Source organism: Podarcis filfolensis (assembly GCF_964270895.1).
Source record: "Podarcis filfolensis genome assembly, chromosome: 4".
Classification (NCBI taxonomy): Eukaryota; Metazoa; Chordata; class Lepidosauria; order Squamata; family Lacertidae; genus Podarcis; species Podarcis filfolensis.
Window position 1 is genome coordinate 99637424 of NC_139607.1, and position 17802 is coordinate 99655225.

General features: G+C 48.9%; 1 protein-coding gene and 1 long non-coding RNA gene across 2 annotated transcripts in view; one reads left to right on the forward strand and one right to left on the reverse strand.

The window, feature by feature from the left end:
- Positions 1–79: 79 nt before the first annotated feature.
- On the reverse strand, positions 80–16059 carry LOC310760998. Its single transcript, XR_014547166.1, has 3 exons — positions 15038–16059; positions 10439–10496; positions 80–493 (listed from the first exon to the last, which is right to left on the reverse strand). It is a non-coding gene; the product is annotated as an uncharacterized lncRNA (long non-coding RNA).
- Positions 14359–17802, forward strand: part of STARD10 (StAR related lipid transfer domain containing 10) — a 54797-nt gene continuing 51353 nt past the window's right edge. Inside the window, exon 1 of the mRNA XM_083610141.1 lies at positions 14359–15765. Coding sequence (XP_083466267.1) covers positions 15604–15765 — 162 coding nt within the window. The 5' untranslated portion in view covers positions 14359–15603. The remainder of the gene's footprint in view (positions 15766–17802) is intronic.

Sequence of the window (17802 nt, forward strand, 5' to 3'; positions counted from 1 at the left end):
TGTGTGTGTGGAGGGGGGGGGTTGTTGCTGTTATTGATGGTAACTTTTTGTATCTTCATTTTAGATGTCATTATGGAAGTTGTATCAATTTGGGTGTGTGCTTTTTGATGCTTCTTTGTTGTTTATGACTACTTTGGTTATATTTGTAATTTGTTATATTTTTGCAATTGGATGTGTTTGCAGCAGAAGGCACACACACACTCCCTGGATCAGACCAAAGGTCCACTTACTTCAGCATCTTCCATCCCATAATGGCCCACCAGGTTCCCTGGAAGCCCAACAAGCAGGACACAAAGGTGATAGCTTTCTTCTGGTTTTGCTTCCGGACAATTCATTTTCCAAGGTAGACTGTCTCTGAGCATGGAGGTTCATTAGCTTTGCCAGCCGATAACTTTGAACAGATTCGTCGCCGTCCAGTTCTGAAGCCGCTGCCACATTTTGGGGCCGCAAATGTGAATCTTCTGCTTGTCATTTTCATGGGATGATTCTGGAGCTGTAGGATTGTGGGAGAGGGAGAAATGTACGTACATCTCTCTTTCTCCACATCAACTGCCTTTTGTTCTACACCGTGGGTAGGCAAACTAAGGCCTGGGGGCCGGATCCGGCCCAATCGCCTTCTATATCCATCCCGCGGACGGTCCGGGAATCAGTGTGTTTTTACGTGAGTAGAATGTGTCCTTTTATTTAAAATGCATCTCTGGGTTATTTGTGGGGCATAGGAATTTGTTCATCCCCCCCCCTCATATAGTCCAGCCCCCACAAGGTCTGAGGGACAGTGGACCGGCCCCTTGCTGAAAAAGTTTGCTGACCCCTGTTCCACACCATTTCCAACCCTCTGAAATCCTCCAAGCAGGATCTGGTTTCCAGCAACTAATATTCAGACACGTAGACATTGGTCATGACATTATGTTTGCTGACTGGGAACAGTTATGGACCACCGGTATAAAGTTTACGGCATGTAATGCCTTAAGAGAGAATATTATGAAAATGATTTATAGGTGGTACATGACCCCAGTCAAGCTTGCAAAAATCTATCATTTGCCCAATAATAAATGCTGGAAATGTAATGAAACTGAAGGTACTTTTTACCACCTTTGGTGGACGTGCCCAAGGATCAAGGTCTTCTGGGAAATGATCTATAATGAAATTAAGAAGGTTCTTAAGTGTACCTTTCATAAGAAACCAGAGGCCTTTCTCCTGGGCATGGTAGGCCAATTGGTGTCAAGGAAAGATAGGATGTTTTTTATGTATGCTACAACAGCAGCAAGAGTTCTTTTAGCAAAGTATTGGAAGACACAAGAACTACCCACGCTGGAAGAGTGGCAGACGAAGGTGATAGACTATATGGGACTGGCTGAGATGACTGGCAGAATCCGCGACCAAGGAAAAGAGACGGTGGAGGAAGATTGGAAGAAATTTAAAGTTTATCTTAAGAACTGTTGTAAAATTAATGAGTGCTAAAATGTCATGGGTAACGTAAAACAGAATTGCAGCAATAAATGATTGGGTAAGAGTAAAAGGATCAAAGAAAGTGAATTATGAGTAATTGAAATTAGGGGTTGCTGAAAAAGTTTAAAACAGGGATGCAGAAAAGGGAGGTATGTGGAAGTCGTTGAAATAAGGCTTAAGAAAAAGAGGTTATGAAATTATACGTGTTTATATGTTTGTTTGTCTGTGTATTGTTAGTTGTAAAGTGTTTTAATTTATGTTGGAAAATCAATAAAAATTTATAAAAAAAAATAAAAATATTCAGACACGTATACTACCTTCAGCTGCGGAGGCAGAGCAGAGCCATTCTGGCTAGTAGCCATTGCTAGTCATGTCCTCAATGAACTTGTCTAATCTGCTTCTAAAGCCATCCACGTTGGTAACCATCTCTGCCTCCTTCAGGTGCGACGTCCATAGTTTAACTTGCACTGCACAAAGAAATTACTTCCTGCCCTGAATCTTTTAAGATGCCACAGGACTCCTTGCAGGATTTTATCTCAGGAGCACAACAACCCTGTAAAGGAGGCCCAGTTGCAGTATCCATATTGCAGAGAGGGATATTATTAATAATAATAATAATAATAATAATAATAATAATAATAATAATAAATTTTTATTTATACCCCGCCCTTCCCGGTTCAAAAACCGGGCTCGGGGTTGCTAACAACAAATTTAAAACACTTTAAAACACTTAATTATAAAAGCAGCATAAAATACAGTATAAAAACATGAATAACAATAAAATTCAAAAATCATGTCGATAATCCCCAGGGCTAGTTGGCTGAATTGATCCTACTTGGGCCAGCAAGGAGGCCAGGGGAGAATTAAAGAATCAAATTAAAGGCCAGGTGGAATAGCTCTGTCTTACAGGCCCGACGGAAGGAGGTTAAATCCTGCAGGGCCCTAGTCTCATGGGACAGAGCATTCCACCAGGTCGGAGCCATCACTGAAAAGGCCCTGGCCCTGGTGGGGGATACTTCCTTAGGGCCCGGGACCTCTAAACTAGGGGAGACCAGGGGAGAATTAGCTGTGGGGTCTCAGAGCGGGTGATCTTCATAAAAGGGGAGGGGGAGGGAAGAGAAGGGAAATAAAAGATCAGGCTGAATTCAAATTAAAGGCCAGGCGAAATAGCTCTGTCTTACAGGGCCGACGGAAGGAGGTTAAATCCTGAAACGCCCAAGTCTCCTCGTTCCACCAGGTCGGAGCCATCACTGAGAAGGCCCTGGTGGAGGATAGTCTGACTTCCTTAGGGGAAGGCCACGCAAACAGTCCAAGGGGAGATTCGAACTGAGGGTTTCATCTCTTTTTCTGGCTTTTATCTCAGGCAGGAGCATGACGACCCTGTAAAGAAGGCCAGCTGCATTATCTGCATTACTGATTGCAGAGAGGAGGGGGTTCACTGAAGGCCATGCAAACAGCTTCATCTCACCCCTCAGTCGTTCTGCTGCACCATCTCTCTCCCTCCCGCTCTCTCTCTGGTCTTCAGCTCCGCCACTGCTTCCCGCCTTGCCCTTTGGCATTGCCCCTGTCTGTGTGCTGCTGAGTATTTAAATTAAAGCCGACAGAAGCAGCTGCAGACACTAATGAGCAGCCCGGATCGTTAGGACCGGGCAGCTCGCAGGGGTGGCGGCAGGGCGCTGGCCTGATGAAGCAGACTCTGCCTCCGAGGCGCCGTCTGTCTGAGACGGTGCTGCTGCGGTGGGTGGGCTGCGGGTGCTTAGAATTCAGGGGAGCCGTCCTTGCAGGGCTGAGTCATAGCCTGCAATGAGGCAACACATTTTCTTGAAGTGCATAGCAGAGACCAGGGAGGTTGGGCCAGGCAAAGCTACGGTCAGGCAAAGAATCATAGACACCGAGAGACGACAGGACTGCTCAAGGTGCCCCAACTATAAAATGGGAGAAATCAAGAGATACATAGCCACACCAGCAGCATATCTCTTCTTCCTTGTATCCAAAAATGCAAGAAGGGCTTTTACACTCGCCAGAAGCTCGGCTCTGCCCTCGCCGGTCCTGGAAGCATCCTTTAAAAAAGTCCCACATGCTCAGAGACTTTGCGCCTGTTCATTGGGGGAGATAGGAAGCCCAGAGCACTTGTTGTTTAGATGTCCCTTTTACGAAGAGGCACGTAGTGAGACCATTGATCCCCTGCTGGTGAGGCTCGCTGACCTCCCGGAAAAGCAAAAATTTGACTTTCTCCTGTTAGGCAAAGATCATAAGACGACCCGGATGGTCGCGAGATTCTGTGTACAGATCTGTAGGCGCAGACATCCTCCGACTCAAACTAGTTTGTTAAGAAAATCCCCAAACTCAGTTCCATCGCTGACTCTGGGTCATCTCTCTGCGGTAGCTTATATTAAAGTTTTAAGTGTCTATATGCTTATCACATTTATAAATTTTAAATTTATTGTTGTACATTGTTTTAAATGTTTGTTTTCCTCCTGGGATTGTACCCTCAAGTGTGTTTTATAAGCTGGTCTCCGACCGTAATAAATTATCTATCTATCGGAGACCAGGGAGGGAGGGGAGGAACCAATGCACCTCTCTCTCTCTCTCTCCCCCTCCCTCTCTCTCTGTGTTTCTACTTTATTTTTCTCACTGCTAGAACCAGCCTAAGAACCTAAGAAGAGCCTGCAGGATCAGGCCGGTGGCCCAAGTAGTCCAGCATCCTGTTCTCACAGGAGCTGACCAGATGGACAAGTGGGAACCCAGCAAGCAGGATTCAAACACAAGAGCCTCTCCTCTCCTGTGGTTTCCGGCACCCGGTCTTCAGAAGCACTGCTGTGGAGGCAGAGCATAGCCATCATTAGCTTTCTCCTCCTCCATGAACTGGTCGATTTAGAAGGTCCAGCGCCGAGGGCCTTCTGGCGGTTCCCTCCCTGCGAGAAGTGAGGTTACAGGGAACCAGGCAGAGGGCCTTCTCGGTGGTGGCGCCCGCCCCGTGGAATGCCCTCCCACCAGATGTCAAGGCAATAAACAACTATTTTACTTTTAAAAGACAACTGAAGGCAGCCCTGTTTAGGGAAGTTTTTCATATTTAATGCTGTATTGTTTTTAACACTTGATTGGGAGCCGCCCAGAGTGGCTGGGGAAACTCGGCCAGATGGGCGGGGTATAAATAAATTGTTATTATTATTATTATTATTATTATTTGAAAGAGAACCTGCCATGGAGGCATCACTGGCTAGTGAAGTTTGGTCGGAAATTCCCTCCTTGTCATTTGAATCCATTGGCTCGGAACCTCCCTTCTGGAGCAGCAGAAAACAAGCTTGCTCCATCTTCCATGGGATGGCCCTTCGGATATTGGAGGGTGGGATTGTTGAATGGTTTCTTTAAATGTAAAGGTTCATCATTGTTCCACCCGATGTGTATGTCTTTAAGGGGCCAGAGCAATGGCCAGAGCAAGATAACAAGACCCAGCTTTACAGCTGTGAAACATAGCAGGTGCTGCTGAGTTGTATTTGATTAAGGTGTGTCAGCATTTGGGTGTAGTATATAAGGAGCAGCACCTAGCTCTCCCATTACCCTGGGGGATGGGTTGGTGGTTGGGTCTGGTTTGGTTGTTGATGTATTTAGTGTAAAAGGAGTTTTTGTTTTTCTTATTAAAACCTTGTTTAAGTTATTTTTGAGTCCCTTTTTTAATGCATGGTCTCCCCAGCAAGCTCTCTGCAGCGCTACCATACTGCAAACAGCCAACAGGGATATAAACAGTTATAATCATGGAAGGGACCTCAGTGGTCATCAAGTCCAACACCCTGCATTGCAGGAATCAGGAATCTCAGCTGAAGCATCCACGGCATCCATTATTATCATAAGAAGAAGAAGAATAATAGATACATGCTGCAAAGAAACCAGCCCTGCAAAAGATGAAGAAGGTCTCAGCTTTCTATTGCTTTGGAAGAAGAACGAAACACACAACTCACATGCAAAGCGAGAGATAGACTTGTTTGTCTGCACCTCTGCTTGGCTGCCTGGAAGAGAGAGAGAGAGAGAGAGAAATCACAGCAACGGAAATTGTGAGAAAATGCAGAGCCACTTTTGCCTCCCTGGCATGACTCATCTCTGCAGCTCCGAGAGAGCTGCTCTGTTTATTCCTTAGCCCATCTGCCTCTGTTTACAGGCACATGTGGCAAGCCAGACGCTGTTTCTCCTCCTCCTCTTCCCACACGCCCTGCTCCAGGGAAACAAATAATGCCACAGAGGAGGCCTGCCTTCGGATTGCTGCCCCACAATGGGCCAGGAGAACTGGGGTGGATTCACAGCCGCTGCCGCCAGCTGCCCCGGGCTCAGCAAGCCACAGGCAACATGCTTCACATGCCCAGGGGGTCCCGGGTTCAAATTCCTGGCGACCCCCTGCCTGAAACTCTGGAGAAGGGGTTGGCAGGTCTTACCGGGCATGGGCTGGATCACTCCCGTGGAGATCCTCCGTGGGTTGGACCAGCACAGCACGATGCCGGAAATTGCGTCTGCGCAGAAGCGATTCCGGTGTCTGGGCATGCGCAGAAGCTATTTCCCGAGCCGCGGAAGAGAGTCCCTGTGCCACACTGGTTTAGCGCAGTGCGCGGGGACTTGCCGAGCGGACGGCTCAGTTTGGGGGTGGCTCGGGGGCCAGTTAAATGGCCCCCGTGCACCACTTCCGGCCCATGGGCCTTAGGTTGCCGACCCCTGTCTGGAGAGTTCCTGTGCAGAAGGAATGCTAGGCTAGATGAATCCAAGGTCTGGCTCAGAAGAAGAAGACTGCCTTTGTTCCTATCCCAACTATTATTATTATTATTGTTATTGTTATATCATTATTATTATTATTAGCAGCAGCAGCATTATAGCCCAGACCAGGATTTATAGCATCTCGTCATGCCAATTGAAATGACCCAGATAAAATACAAAAGCTAAAAATGTTTGGAAGATAATATATTTAAAAAGCAATTAAATTCTGACAGAATTAAAACAATATCAGAAACGGATCTATTGAAATACACGGAACAATGCAGCCTTCACAGCAAGGAAAAGAGCTGTTCTGGAATGGGGATTTATTTTTTTTATCCCTCTCTCCTAACACTAGATGTCATGGGAATCCAACAAAGCTGAATGTTGGAAGATTTAGGACAGAGGAAAGAAAGACCTTCACACAGTGCAGAGTTAAATAGCGGAACTCCCTTCCGCAGGAAGCTGCGATAGCCACCAACTACCGTATTTTTCGCCCTATAGGACGCACTGTCCCATAAGGCGCACCTAGTTTTTTGGGGGGGAAATAAAGGGGAAAAAATTATTTCCCCCCCAGGTGCGGGGCTGGGGCGGGGGAGGCCCGAGCTTCCCCCGACCCCAGCCCCCAAACAGGCAGCTCTCTGCAAGCCGTGGGAGCCGAGCGCTGGCTCCCGCTGCTTGCGGAGAGGTCTGCGAAGCCTGGAGCGCTGAGCTCAGCGCGCGCAGGCTTCGGCATCCAGGCAACTCTCCGCAAGCAGCGGGAGCGCTCCTGCTGCTTGCGGAGAGGTCCGCGAAGCCTGGAGAGCGAGAGGGGTCGGTGTGCACCGACCCCTCTCGCTCTCCAGGCTTCAGCGAAAGCCTGCATTCGCCCCATAGGACGCACACACATTTCCCCTTCGTTTTTGGAGGGGAAAAAGTGCGTCCTATAGGGTGAAAAATACGGTACCTTGGCTTTTAAGGAGGCTTCGGCAATTTCATGGAGGAGGGAGAAGGCAATCAAAGGCCACCAACCACAATAGCTATGCTCTGCCTTCAGGGTTGGAGATAGAAATGCTTCTGAACACCCGTTGCAGGAAACCGCAGAAAAGGAGAGGGATCTTGTGCTCGAAGGCTGCTTGTGAGTCTCCCACATAATAATGATAATAATCGCAATCATAATCATAATATATTTATACCCTGCCCATCTGGCTGGGTTTCCCCAGCCACTCTGGGCAGCTCCCAACAGAATATTAAAAACACCATAAAAGATCAAACATTAAACCTTCAGGTGTCTTCTAAAAGTCAGGTAGTTGCTTATTGCCTTGACATCCGAAGGGAGGGCGTTCCACAGGGTGGGAGGGAGCCACCACCGAGAAGGCCCTCGGCCTGGTTCCCTGTAGCTTCACTTCTCGCAGGGAGGGAAGCGCCAGAAGGCCCTTGGAGCTGGACCTCCATGTCCAGGTATACATAAGCATCTGTTGGCTGGCCACTGTGAGAACAGGATGCTGGAACGAGAGATGGACCATTGCCCTGACCCAGAAGGCTTTTCTTAGGTCCTCGAGTTTTTAAAAAATGAATGTCTTCAAGTGCAATTGGCTGTAGGGAAGGTTATGTTCTTAACCTGAGCGCAACCCCCAGTTGTGATTCCCAGCACATAACGGCTTCCGACAGCGGAGGCAGAAGCCAACCGCTCTGCCTGTGTTAAGAGAAGGTTCTCAATTTCTGGACCGTCCCTTAGAATCATAGGGCAGTACAGTTGGAAGAAACCCTGAAGGGCACTCTAGTCCAGCCCCCTGCAAAGCAGGAATCTCGCCTAACAGATGACAGTATAGTATAGTGTATTTTAAAATGGGGTTTCAGAGTTTTTAGGGGTTTTTTAATGTTTTATGTAGTTTTGTAGTAGTTTTATGTAGTTTTTCTGTAGTTTTCTGTAGTTTTGTAGTAGTTTTATGTAGTTTTTCTGTAGTTTTATGTAGTTTTTCAATTTCATTGTTCTTCATGGGACAATGACAATAAAGATATCGTATATCGTACAGGCGGCCGTCCATCCTCTGCTGTAAAACCTCAGAGGAAGGCGAGCCACAGCCTCCCAAGGTAGACAGTTCCACTGACAAACCGCTCCTTGTTTCGTAGGTCTCAAATAAAAGATGCTGCAGGTTTTTGGGATCCAAGTCCTGAGTGAACAGACCAAAATGTTTGCCCCCCCCCCACTCACCTCCATTTCGTGAGCCAGCCCTTGCAGGGCAGCCCAGGATGTGACTCTCACATGCACCCATGAGATGGCGCTGATGCTCCACTGACTTGGGCCAAAGCAGAGTTTTAGGAGCAGGGGTCAGCAAGCTTTTTCAGCAGGGGGCCGGTCCACTGTTCCTCAGACCTTGTGGGGGGCCGGACAATATGGGGGGGATGAACGAATTCCTATGCCCCACAAATAACGCAGAGATGTATTTTAAATAAAAGCACAGATTCTACTCGTGTAAAAACACACTGATTCCCAGACCATCCCTGGGCCAGATTTAGAAGGTTGGATCCGGCCCCCGGGCCTTAGTTTGCCTACCCATGTTTAGGAGTGACACTCTGGACCTGTTTGGCAACAAAGCAGCGGCTCCCAATTAGCTAAGTGCTGCAGCCCCTCCTGATTTTAGAAAGCCAAGCCAAGGACCCCCTGCTTTTGAAAATGTGGATGTCTCTATGGTGGCTTTTGGTGTGCGAATGGTGCCACAAGTCCCCTGGGTGGGTTATGCGAACCCTCCATGAACCACCAATTGGGAACTATGGGGGGGGGGGAATTGGTTCCCAAAGAGGGCAGTACCCCCCCCCGGAGGAAAGTGGGGTTAACTAGGGGACGCCAAGAGGCAAGGGGGCAGTTGAGGGTTAGACTCTGGATGTGTAAGTGACTCAGACTTTGAGAAGCTGGCTTCTCTGGGTCAAGTTCGTCAGCTTTCTCGACTAATGGTAATTGGATTTGGAGTAAATGTGCAATTAGTCATCAATATTTTGAATATTGTTGTTATCTTCCTGAGTTGTTGTTGTTTAGTCGTTTAGTCGTGTCCGACTCTTCGTGACCCCATGGACCAGAGCACGCCAGGCACTCCTGTCTTCCACTGCCTCCCGCAGTTTGTTCAGACTCATGTTTGTAGCTTTGAAGACACTATCCAACCATCTCGTCCTCTGTCGTCCCCTTCTCCTTGTGCCCTCCATCTTTCCCAACATCAGGGTCTTTTCCAGGGAGTCTTCTCTTCTCAGGAGGTGGCCAAAGTCTTGGAGCCTCAGCTTCAGGATCTGTCCTTCCAGTGAGCACTCAGGGCTGATTCCCTTCAGAATGGATAGGCTTGATCTTCTTGCAGTCCATGGGACTCTCAAGAGTCTCCTCCAGCACCATAATTCAAAAGCATCAATTCTTCGGCGATCAGCCTTCTTTATGGTCCAGCTCTCACTTCCTGAGAGGGCCTTGCAAACTGCTGTTCTGAATAATGTGTCTTTGGGGAGTTGGCTAGGGGGCACTGGGAATGAGTTTAAATGTAAAGGGACCCCTGACCATTAGGTCCAGTCGTGGCCAACTCTGGGGTTGTGGCGCTCATCTCGCATTACGGGCCGAGGGAGCTGGCGTACAGCTTCCGGGTCATGTGGCCAGCATGACTAAGCCGCTTCTGGCAAACCAGAGCAGCGCACGGAAACGCCGTTTACCTTCCCGCCGGAGCTGTACCTATTTATCTACTTGCACTTTGACGTGCTTTCGAACTGCTAGGTTGGCAGGAGCACGGACCGAGCAATTGAAGCTCACCCTGTTGTAGGGATTCGAACCGCTGACCTTCTGATCGGCAAGCCCTAGGCTCTGTGGTTTAACCCACAGCACCACCCGCGTCCCTCGGGAATGAGTTAAGTGAATAATTATAATAATATAATAATAATAGTTTATTATTTATACCCCGCCTATCTGGCTTGGTTTCCCCAACCACTCTGGGCAGCTCCCAACATGCTATTATTATTAATAATAAAGCAATTTAACATCAAACATTAAAAGGTTCCCTAAACAGGGCTGCCTTCAGACGTCTTCTAAAAGTCAGATAGTAGTTTATTTCCTTGGCATCTGATGGGAGGGCGTTCCACAGGGCTGCCTTCAGATGTCTTCTAAAACCAAGCAAGGTGTGGCCGCACGAAGTTTGGGAACCCTTGATCAAAAAATCATGCCTGATTTGTCTACAGAGAAACTGTGCTGCCTGTTGGGGCTTGGTTTTTTAATTCGGGACCTGCGCAGGTGTCGGAGGTTAACTTAATTCAAAAGGGTTATATGCAGCTTTTAGGCAAGCCTTTTCTGGGTCTGGTTTTCCCTGGGTCCAAAAGAACAGAACGGGGAGGGGAAGAGAGGCTGTAGAGACTGAGTAGCTTTTGAAAGCTATTTCACTGTGCCTTTACACAACACAGAAAGATTACAAAGGCATTATTTCAGACATGGTCCACACATGACATGCTCTTTCATTTTTTAAAAAAATGTTATTTATAATTCCCCCCCACAAGTATAAGTCAGGCAACTGTTCAAAAACAGTTCAGAAATAGATTCCCTTATTGATCGACTTTGCTTCCACCCTTCCGTGGTTTCCTCCTGTATCAGTCACTGCTGCATATTATAATTATTCTAATCCTTTCATCCATCTTATTCTCAAAATAGCTTTTACTGCTGAGCTTATTCCAAACCGGCTAGTCTGCTCCTTCATGCCAAAGCATGGAATTTGCTGCCGCAGTGACCACCAGCACGGACAGCTTTAAACTGATTATTTATTCGCTTACTTAGGGCATTTATTTTCCTCCAAGGAGCCTGAGGTGGCGTATGTGCCTTTCTCCCCTTCCTCGTTCAGTCCCCACAACAACCCTGTGGCTAGGCTGGTTAGGCTGAGAGAGGCAGTGCCTGGGCCAAGGGCACACCCAGGGAGCTTCATGGCCCAGTGGGGGATTTGAACCCTGGTCTCCCAGGTCCTAAATTAATCCTCAGGAAAACCTTGTGAGGTAGGCTAGGCTGAGAGCCAGGGCCTAGTCCAGTACTCTTACCTATACACCACACTGGCCTTCCAAAATGAGAGCAGATAAATCAATGGGGGAATAACAAATCTTGGGAGTGTCTGTTCATCAGGATGCCAAAATTAAACCTCCAAGGCTGTAAGCTGCAGAATAGGAACCACCTGAAGGGACCTTTGGGGTGTGTGTTTCTTTGAAAAACACCTGGCTGGCTCCTGTGAGAGACAGGATGCTTGGTTAGGTGACAGGCTCACCTTTCTCGGACGCATCAGAGCTCTCCTTACATTCTTACTATGAGAAAACGGTCGTGATGCTTTAGCTGAGATTCCTGCATTGCAGGGGGTTAGACTAGATGAATTGATGCTTTTGAATTATGGTGCTGGAGGAGAGTCTTGAGAGTCCCATGGGCTGCAAGAAGATCAAACCTCTCCATTCTGAAGGAAATCAGCCCTGAGGGCTCACTGGAAGGACAGATCCTGAAGCTGAGGCTCCAAGACTTTGGCCACCTCATGAGAAGAGAAGACTCCTTGGAGAAGACCCTGATGTTGGGAAAGATGGAGGGCACAAGGAGAAGGGGACGACAGAGGACGAGATGGTTGGACAGTGTTCTCGAAGCTAGCAGCATGAGTTTGACCAAACTGTGGGAGGCAGTGGAAGACAGGTGTGCCTGGCGTGCTCTGGTCCAGAGGGTCACGAAGAGGCGGACACGACTAAACAACAACAACAGACTAGATGAACCTTGGGGTCCCTTACAACTCTATAGTTCTCTGATTCTGTGACATGGGAACCTCTGTTCAGAGATCAGTAAGACCCCCTGGCCCTTCAGACATGCTGGACTCCCTATCAGCCCCAGCAGAATGACCCAATGGTCAGGGGTGACGGTGCAGAGTTGGGCTCCAGAAACCTCTGGAAAGCAGCACATTGGGCTACCTTTGTTGTTTGGGGAGGAGGCAATGAAAAGTCCAGAAATGATCCAGGGGGTGGAGTGAATCCCCTACGGAGAAAGGTTGCAGCATTTGGGACTTTTTAGTTCAGAGAAAAGGCAAGGAAGAGGCGGCGTGCTTTTTTCACAGGGGGACGAGGGTATATCAGCTCACATCCCCTTCATTAATGGCTGGAGGCAGTCCTAGGCGATTGCTCCCTAGGGAATTAGCCATGCTGATTGCCTTAATTATCTTTCCAACCTGCCTTGCCTTGCCCAGAACAAGAATTAGATGCAGCTCCCACTGCACAGGCAGCAGAAGCCACATAGGGGGAAGAAGGCAGCCTCTGGGCTGGAGGAAGAAACTAATGACGCCCACCAACATTTTATTAACTGCTGGAGAAGCAGCAAAGATGCATTATTAAGGTACTTTGCATTTAAGGGGTACATGTGTGAGTGTGCAAGTCCTATTGCCACTCATCACCCCAGTGATGAGATTCCAGGGGTTCCAGGCGATTACTCAGGGTTCAGTTTCCTCGGGAGGAAGATAAGCAGAGATTGCGATGTCTTTCAGATATCTGGTTTTATTTCTACATACATACAACCTGAGCATAACGTGGCAGGGCTCACAGCATCAACACCTCAACCGGTCTTGCTTCTCCATCGGTCACAGCTTTGGATCCAGCACGGAGCAAGCAGGCCTCTCTGTCTCCAGCTTCCAGCCTGTTTCCCAGCTCAGCTCTCTCACACAGCTCTGGCTATTTCTCAGAGATAGGAGAGGGGGTGGAGGAAAGGCCGCTCATTTATTCTATAGCTCCGAGCAACTTATGCTAATCTTATTGCTTAACAAGCCATCCCCAACCAAACGGACTGGTTTGGCAAGCTGGCTCTCATACCTTCTTTCCCCCACATATACAGGAACCCATGAACTGAAGGGAACCCAGGGCATCATCCAAACTGACCCCCACCACACAAACCAGCAAAACTATATTTTGATAGTTTTGCATTGCTAGATGCATTGCTTAATTAAGTGCCTTAATGCTGTTTGGGGAAATATCTGCCGCTACCCAGCTTGTGTTGTGGAGGGGATTCTGCAGTTATGCAACACTGAAGATTTGGCCATATCAAACTGGTTTTTAATTGGCTAGCCCAGACTGGGGATTTTCATAGAACCGTAGAGTTGGAAGGGACCCCAAGAGTCATCTAGTCCAGCCCCCTGCAATGCTTTGAATGCCTCTCTCTCACAATGAGTGAAGGTGGGACAGACTTTAGGTTAAGGGAGGATTTAGTCTACGCAACTCTGCAGAAGGTCAGGGCTTAACCCAGGAACACGATATGTACGAAAACAAAGCAGCTCCTGAGCATGGGCAAAGTGCACTTCCAAGCAAAAAGCCACAGCTGGTTCTTGGGCTTATTCTAGAGCAATATCCTTACGAAAGGACATTACAGAGTTGGAAAAGGTTTAGGAAAGGGCAACCAAAATGAAGAAAGGCTGCAGTGTTTGGGACTTTGACGCTTACATGATAGACTGAAGTTTATTAAAATTACGCGTGGCCCAAAGAAAGTGGATAGAGGAAAGTTCTCTCCCTCGTAACACTGGAACTCGTGCAGATCCAAAGAAGCTGAACGTTCGAAGATTCGGTAGAGAAAAGAAAGGAATTCTTCAGCCAAGTGCTCTAATGGGAAACCTGCAAGCAGGATTTGAACACCAGAGCGCTCTCCCCTTCTGGTGTCCAGATGCATTGCTTCCTCCAGCTGTGGAGACAGCGCATAGCCGTCCTGCCTAGTAGTCACAGAGCCCTTTCCTCCATCAATTTGCCTCATTTCAAAGCCACCTGGGTTGCTTCTAGTGGGAGTGAGTTCCATAGTTTAACCTTCCCTGCAAATAAAAACGAACTACCACCAGCGCACCAGCAGGGACAAAAGACTTTTTTTGCCTGATGTGTTGTTTGTTGCTTTTGAGGCGCACCCTCAAATGGGACTCCCCCCCCCCGCAGAAACTCAGGTCTTCCCTAAGCTCTTTCCTCCCCACCCCCCTCTTTTTGCACCTGCCTTCTTCCCTTAGCGAGGACCCGTCCAACCAAGTAGCATCTCAAGGATGCGCAATAACCAAGCCCGCCGAGAAGATGGTTTGTCTGCAAAATTGGGGAGCTCATCCAGGCTGCCGCCTCCCACCGTCCCTCCCTCCAAGATCTGAAAGCTCAGAGCATCCTTCCTCCTCCTCCTTTTAGAAAGAGGACAGTAGGACCCAGCAGAAGCCTCGGGCGCCCGGGGAGGTGAGTGTCTCTCTCTCTGTGTGTGTGCGTCTCGCCTTGTTCCCCGCCTGCTTTTGCATCCTTGAGAGAAAAGGCAGCAGATTCTGCCAAGGAGGCGCCCGGCCTGCATCCCGGCCAGCGTGGTGTGGGGAGGGGGGCTGTGCCTGCCCAGAGGGGGAGAGGAGCGGGGAAAGGGGGGGCAGTAGGAGAGGGGCGAGGGCGCTGGCTTGGCAATGTGAGCCCATCTGCCCCATCTCTCTGAGAAGGAGAGAAAGGGCGCCCTGCGCGCCTGCTTTGCTGCCTGGCCCCAGGGACCGGCTCTTCTCCCGACTGGTCCTCTCTTCCCCTGTCTGGCGAGCATCCTTCGAACTCTCCCTGCATCCCAAGGAAGGACCACTTGGCCATCGCCGCTTCTTTCCCCCCACAGACAGCTTTTCTTTCTTCGTGTTTTCTTTTCTTTCCCCCGTAGCGCAAGGGAGGAGAGCAACTCTCCTAGGAGTTGTCGAAGGGTCTTCCCCTTTCCTCTTGCAGCCATCTCTCGAGAGGGGAAGGAAGGTTTCAGCGCTTGAGAAAGGAGGGCGGAGGGACGACGACGACGAGTCCGAGCCAATTGCCGGAGGAGGAAGTCCTTCCACTCTCACCTGTTCCCTCCCGGAGGGCTGGATCTAATGCTGTGACTCACCTGCGCGGCTGGTTTCCGACAGGACACGACAACAACGCAGCGCCAGGCTTTGGCAGGCGACCAAAGCCACGCAGACTTCTTCTCCCCGTCTCCTTTGGGTGGCTCTGCCCCTTTTCCTCCTCCTCTCCCTCCTCCTCCGCCACGAAAAGGAAGAACTCAGGAGTTCTCTGCAGCCTGCTGTTAAGTATTATACTTATAATATCCATGTCCGCTTTCGCCTTGGCAAAAGGGGAACACCTCTCCATTGGGGAGAGACGCCTCTGCCAAGTCTGATTTCTCTGGCTAACTTAGTTCCCCCTCCATCTCCACCTGCCTCGTGCTCTCCCCGCCCCCCTGATCCGAGACAAAAACCTCCTTGTTCTTTCATAATCACTGCGAAATCAGTTTTACAAGGAAAAAAAAAAGAGAAAGGAAAGAGAAAGGATAGACCTGGCCTCTCCAGTTTTGGCTTGGAAACCGAAGGAAGATCTCGCAGGCTCCACATCTCAGCCGCTTTTCATTTTGCTGAGACACGCTGAAATTTACGGTTTTGGTTGTGCCGGCCTATATATCTTGACTTCGACGCCATGTCCACCCGGGACAGCGTGCAGATTCCGGACGACCGAGATTTCGACCACTTCCGGACGGAGTGCAATTCTGACGACGGCTGGAGCCTCACGTACAACAAGTCTGGGATTGTCGTGTGGATCCAGATCCTTGAGGCAGAGAAATCCCTGCACAAGATCAAGGTAAGGAATGCGCCGTGGAGCGTGGAAGGATCTGGCCCAGCACAAGCAACCAGGGTTTTGTTGTGGCTTCAGGCCACAGGCCCTGGTGGGCAGGGTTGCTGTTTTTTAATTCTCTTGTTTATTAACAACTTTTCTTTTCCCTCAGTTGCCACTTCTACTTTTCTGTCTCTTTTGGGGTCGACGCAGGAAACCCAAGGCAGTTTTCAGGTGTAGCGTTTTGAGGTATTTAATATGCAGGGGGCTGCAGCCCATAGTGAACCTGTCCCACGTGAGCCTCACAAAAAGGAAATGTGTGAGAGGGCACCTGTGGCCTTGCACCACTCCTGTGAGTTGTCACGTATGAGTCCCAACCGTGCCAGAATGCCTGGCGACTGAAGTTTCGAAACCTAACGTGCACTTTGCTGGGAAGTCAGGTTCTCCTCTTAACCTGACATTTTGACTGCTGCATGGAAGTCCTTGATAAGGCATTTCGTTAGAAATTCCGTTGCGCAATCCTCAGTGTCACCGCCACAAAATGAAGCAAGTCCCACCAGGCAGCAGAAAAGCGGCAGATTAATAAGTCACAAAAGGGCAGGAGTTACAAAGCGCTGTGCTGTCTCGAACTGGGCCACTTTGGAACGAACATGTAGATTTTTGGGTTTCACAGACCTTTTTGTCAGATAGAAACTGATGAAGACTTCTGAGAAAGCGGAAAATGTGCATACCAGCTGAAAACATATAATGTACCGGCTATGTTTTCCTTTCCCTGCATGCACCAAGTTTAAATTTTTTTGGGGGGGGTGCATTTGTGCAAACCTGAATATCTTGGTCTTTTTTATTTGAACTTCTAAGTCACCTGAACTCCGTCCTTGAAGCTCCAGGGAGGCTGCAGTGCAAACACCCACCCACCAGTGATTCACTGTGCTGTGAACCAGGAACTTCCTGGTGCGAGTCTTTCACGAGATCACCCTCTGTCCGACTTAGCAACTCCCCTTTCGTTCGGCTTAAGATGATGCTGGCCTTCCTTACAGGGGTGACGTTGCATTTAGTTGGTCAGGTTTGCAAAGTTCTCTGAATCCTATGAGAAGCAGTATAATGATCCCTGAATCACTCCGGTGCTTTCCCTCCTTGTCAACACAACAACCTTGTGAGGTAGGTCGGGCAGGGAAAGAGAGTTTTCTCCAGAGAGCGTTGAAGTTCCACTGGAACTCGGTTGGCTGTCTTTGCCTGAACACCACATGCTAGCTACTATATAATAAATGGAGGATGCCCTAATGTAATTATTATTTAAGAACATAGGAAGCTTATGATGAGACGGACTGGCTCCATTGCCTTCACTCACCGACAGTGATTCTCTCAGGTTTCAGATTAGTGTCGCCGTCCCCCCACCCCCTGGAGATGCTCTCCAAGCATTCAAAACTTGCTAGGCACATTTTGCACCTGGCTATCAGCCACTTGCGACCAAGTGAAGATGCCCGGGAGCCAAGATGGCACCTGATGTCTCCACCACCTGTGGATCCTTGGCTCAGGACTGTTTTCACGCACCAATTCCACAGGTACCAAAAAGTTGCACGGAAAAATATGACTTTTAAGTCGCCTGGACCCCAAATGGCCACTAGGCATTCCATTTTGGCAACTGCAACCCTGGTGTAAGGAGCCATTTGGTGCCTATCTTATATATATGAATTCCTAACCCTGTTTGTCGCTGAGCTTTGCAACGCACACAGCTTTTGGAGAGCTCCAAGTGCCTCACATACATGGTTTTCCTAATACCCTGTAAGGGAGGCAATAATTATTATCTCGCTATGAGCCAGGGTAGGGCTGTGGCTCTGGCGTCTTACACGGCGCCCCCTTCTGGATTTCTGACGGAGGGGGGATTTTATCACATGCAACTTTTCATACAGGGGAGAAAGAAGCTGCTTTGGAGACCCCCTTTTCTATGCAAGGAGTCGGGGGGCTCTGCTGGCCTCTCCCCTCCATGCCTGCCTGCTATACAGAAAGTAACCACACAATTAAAGCCCATGTTGCAAACAATTATCAGTTATATCCAAGGCAACA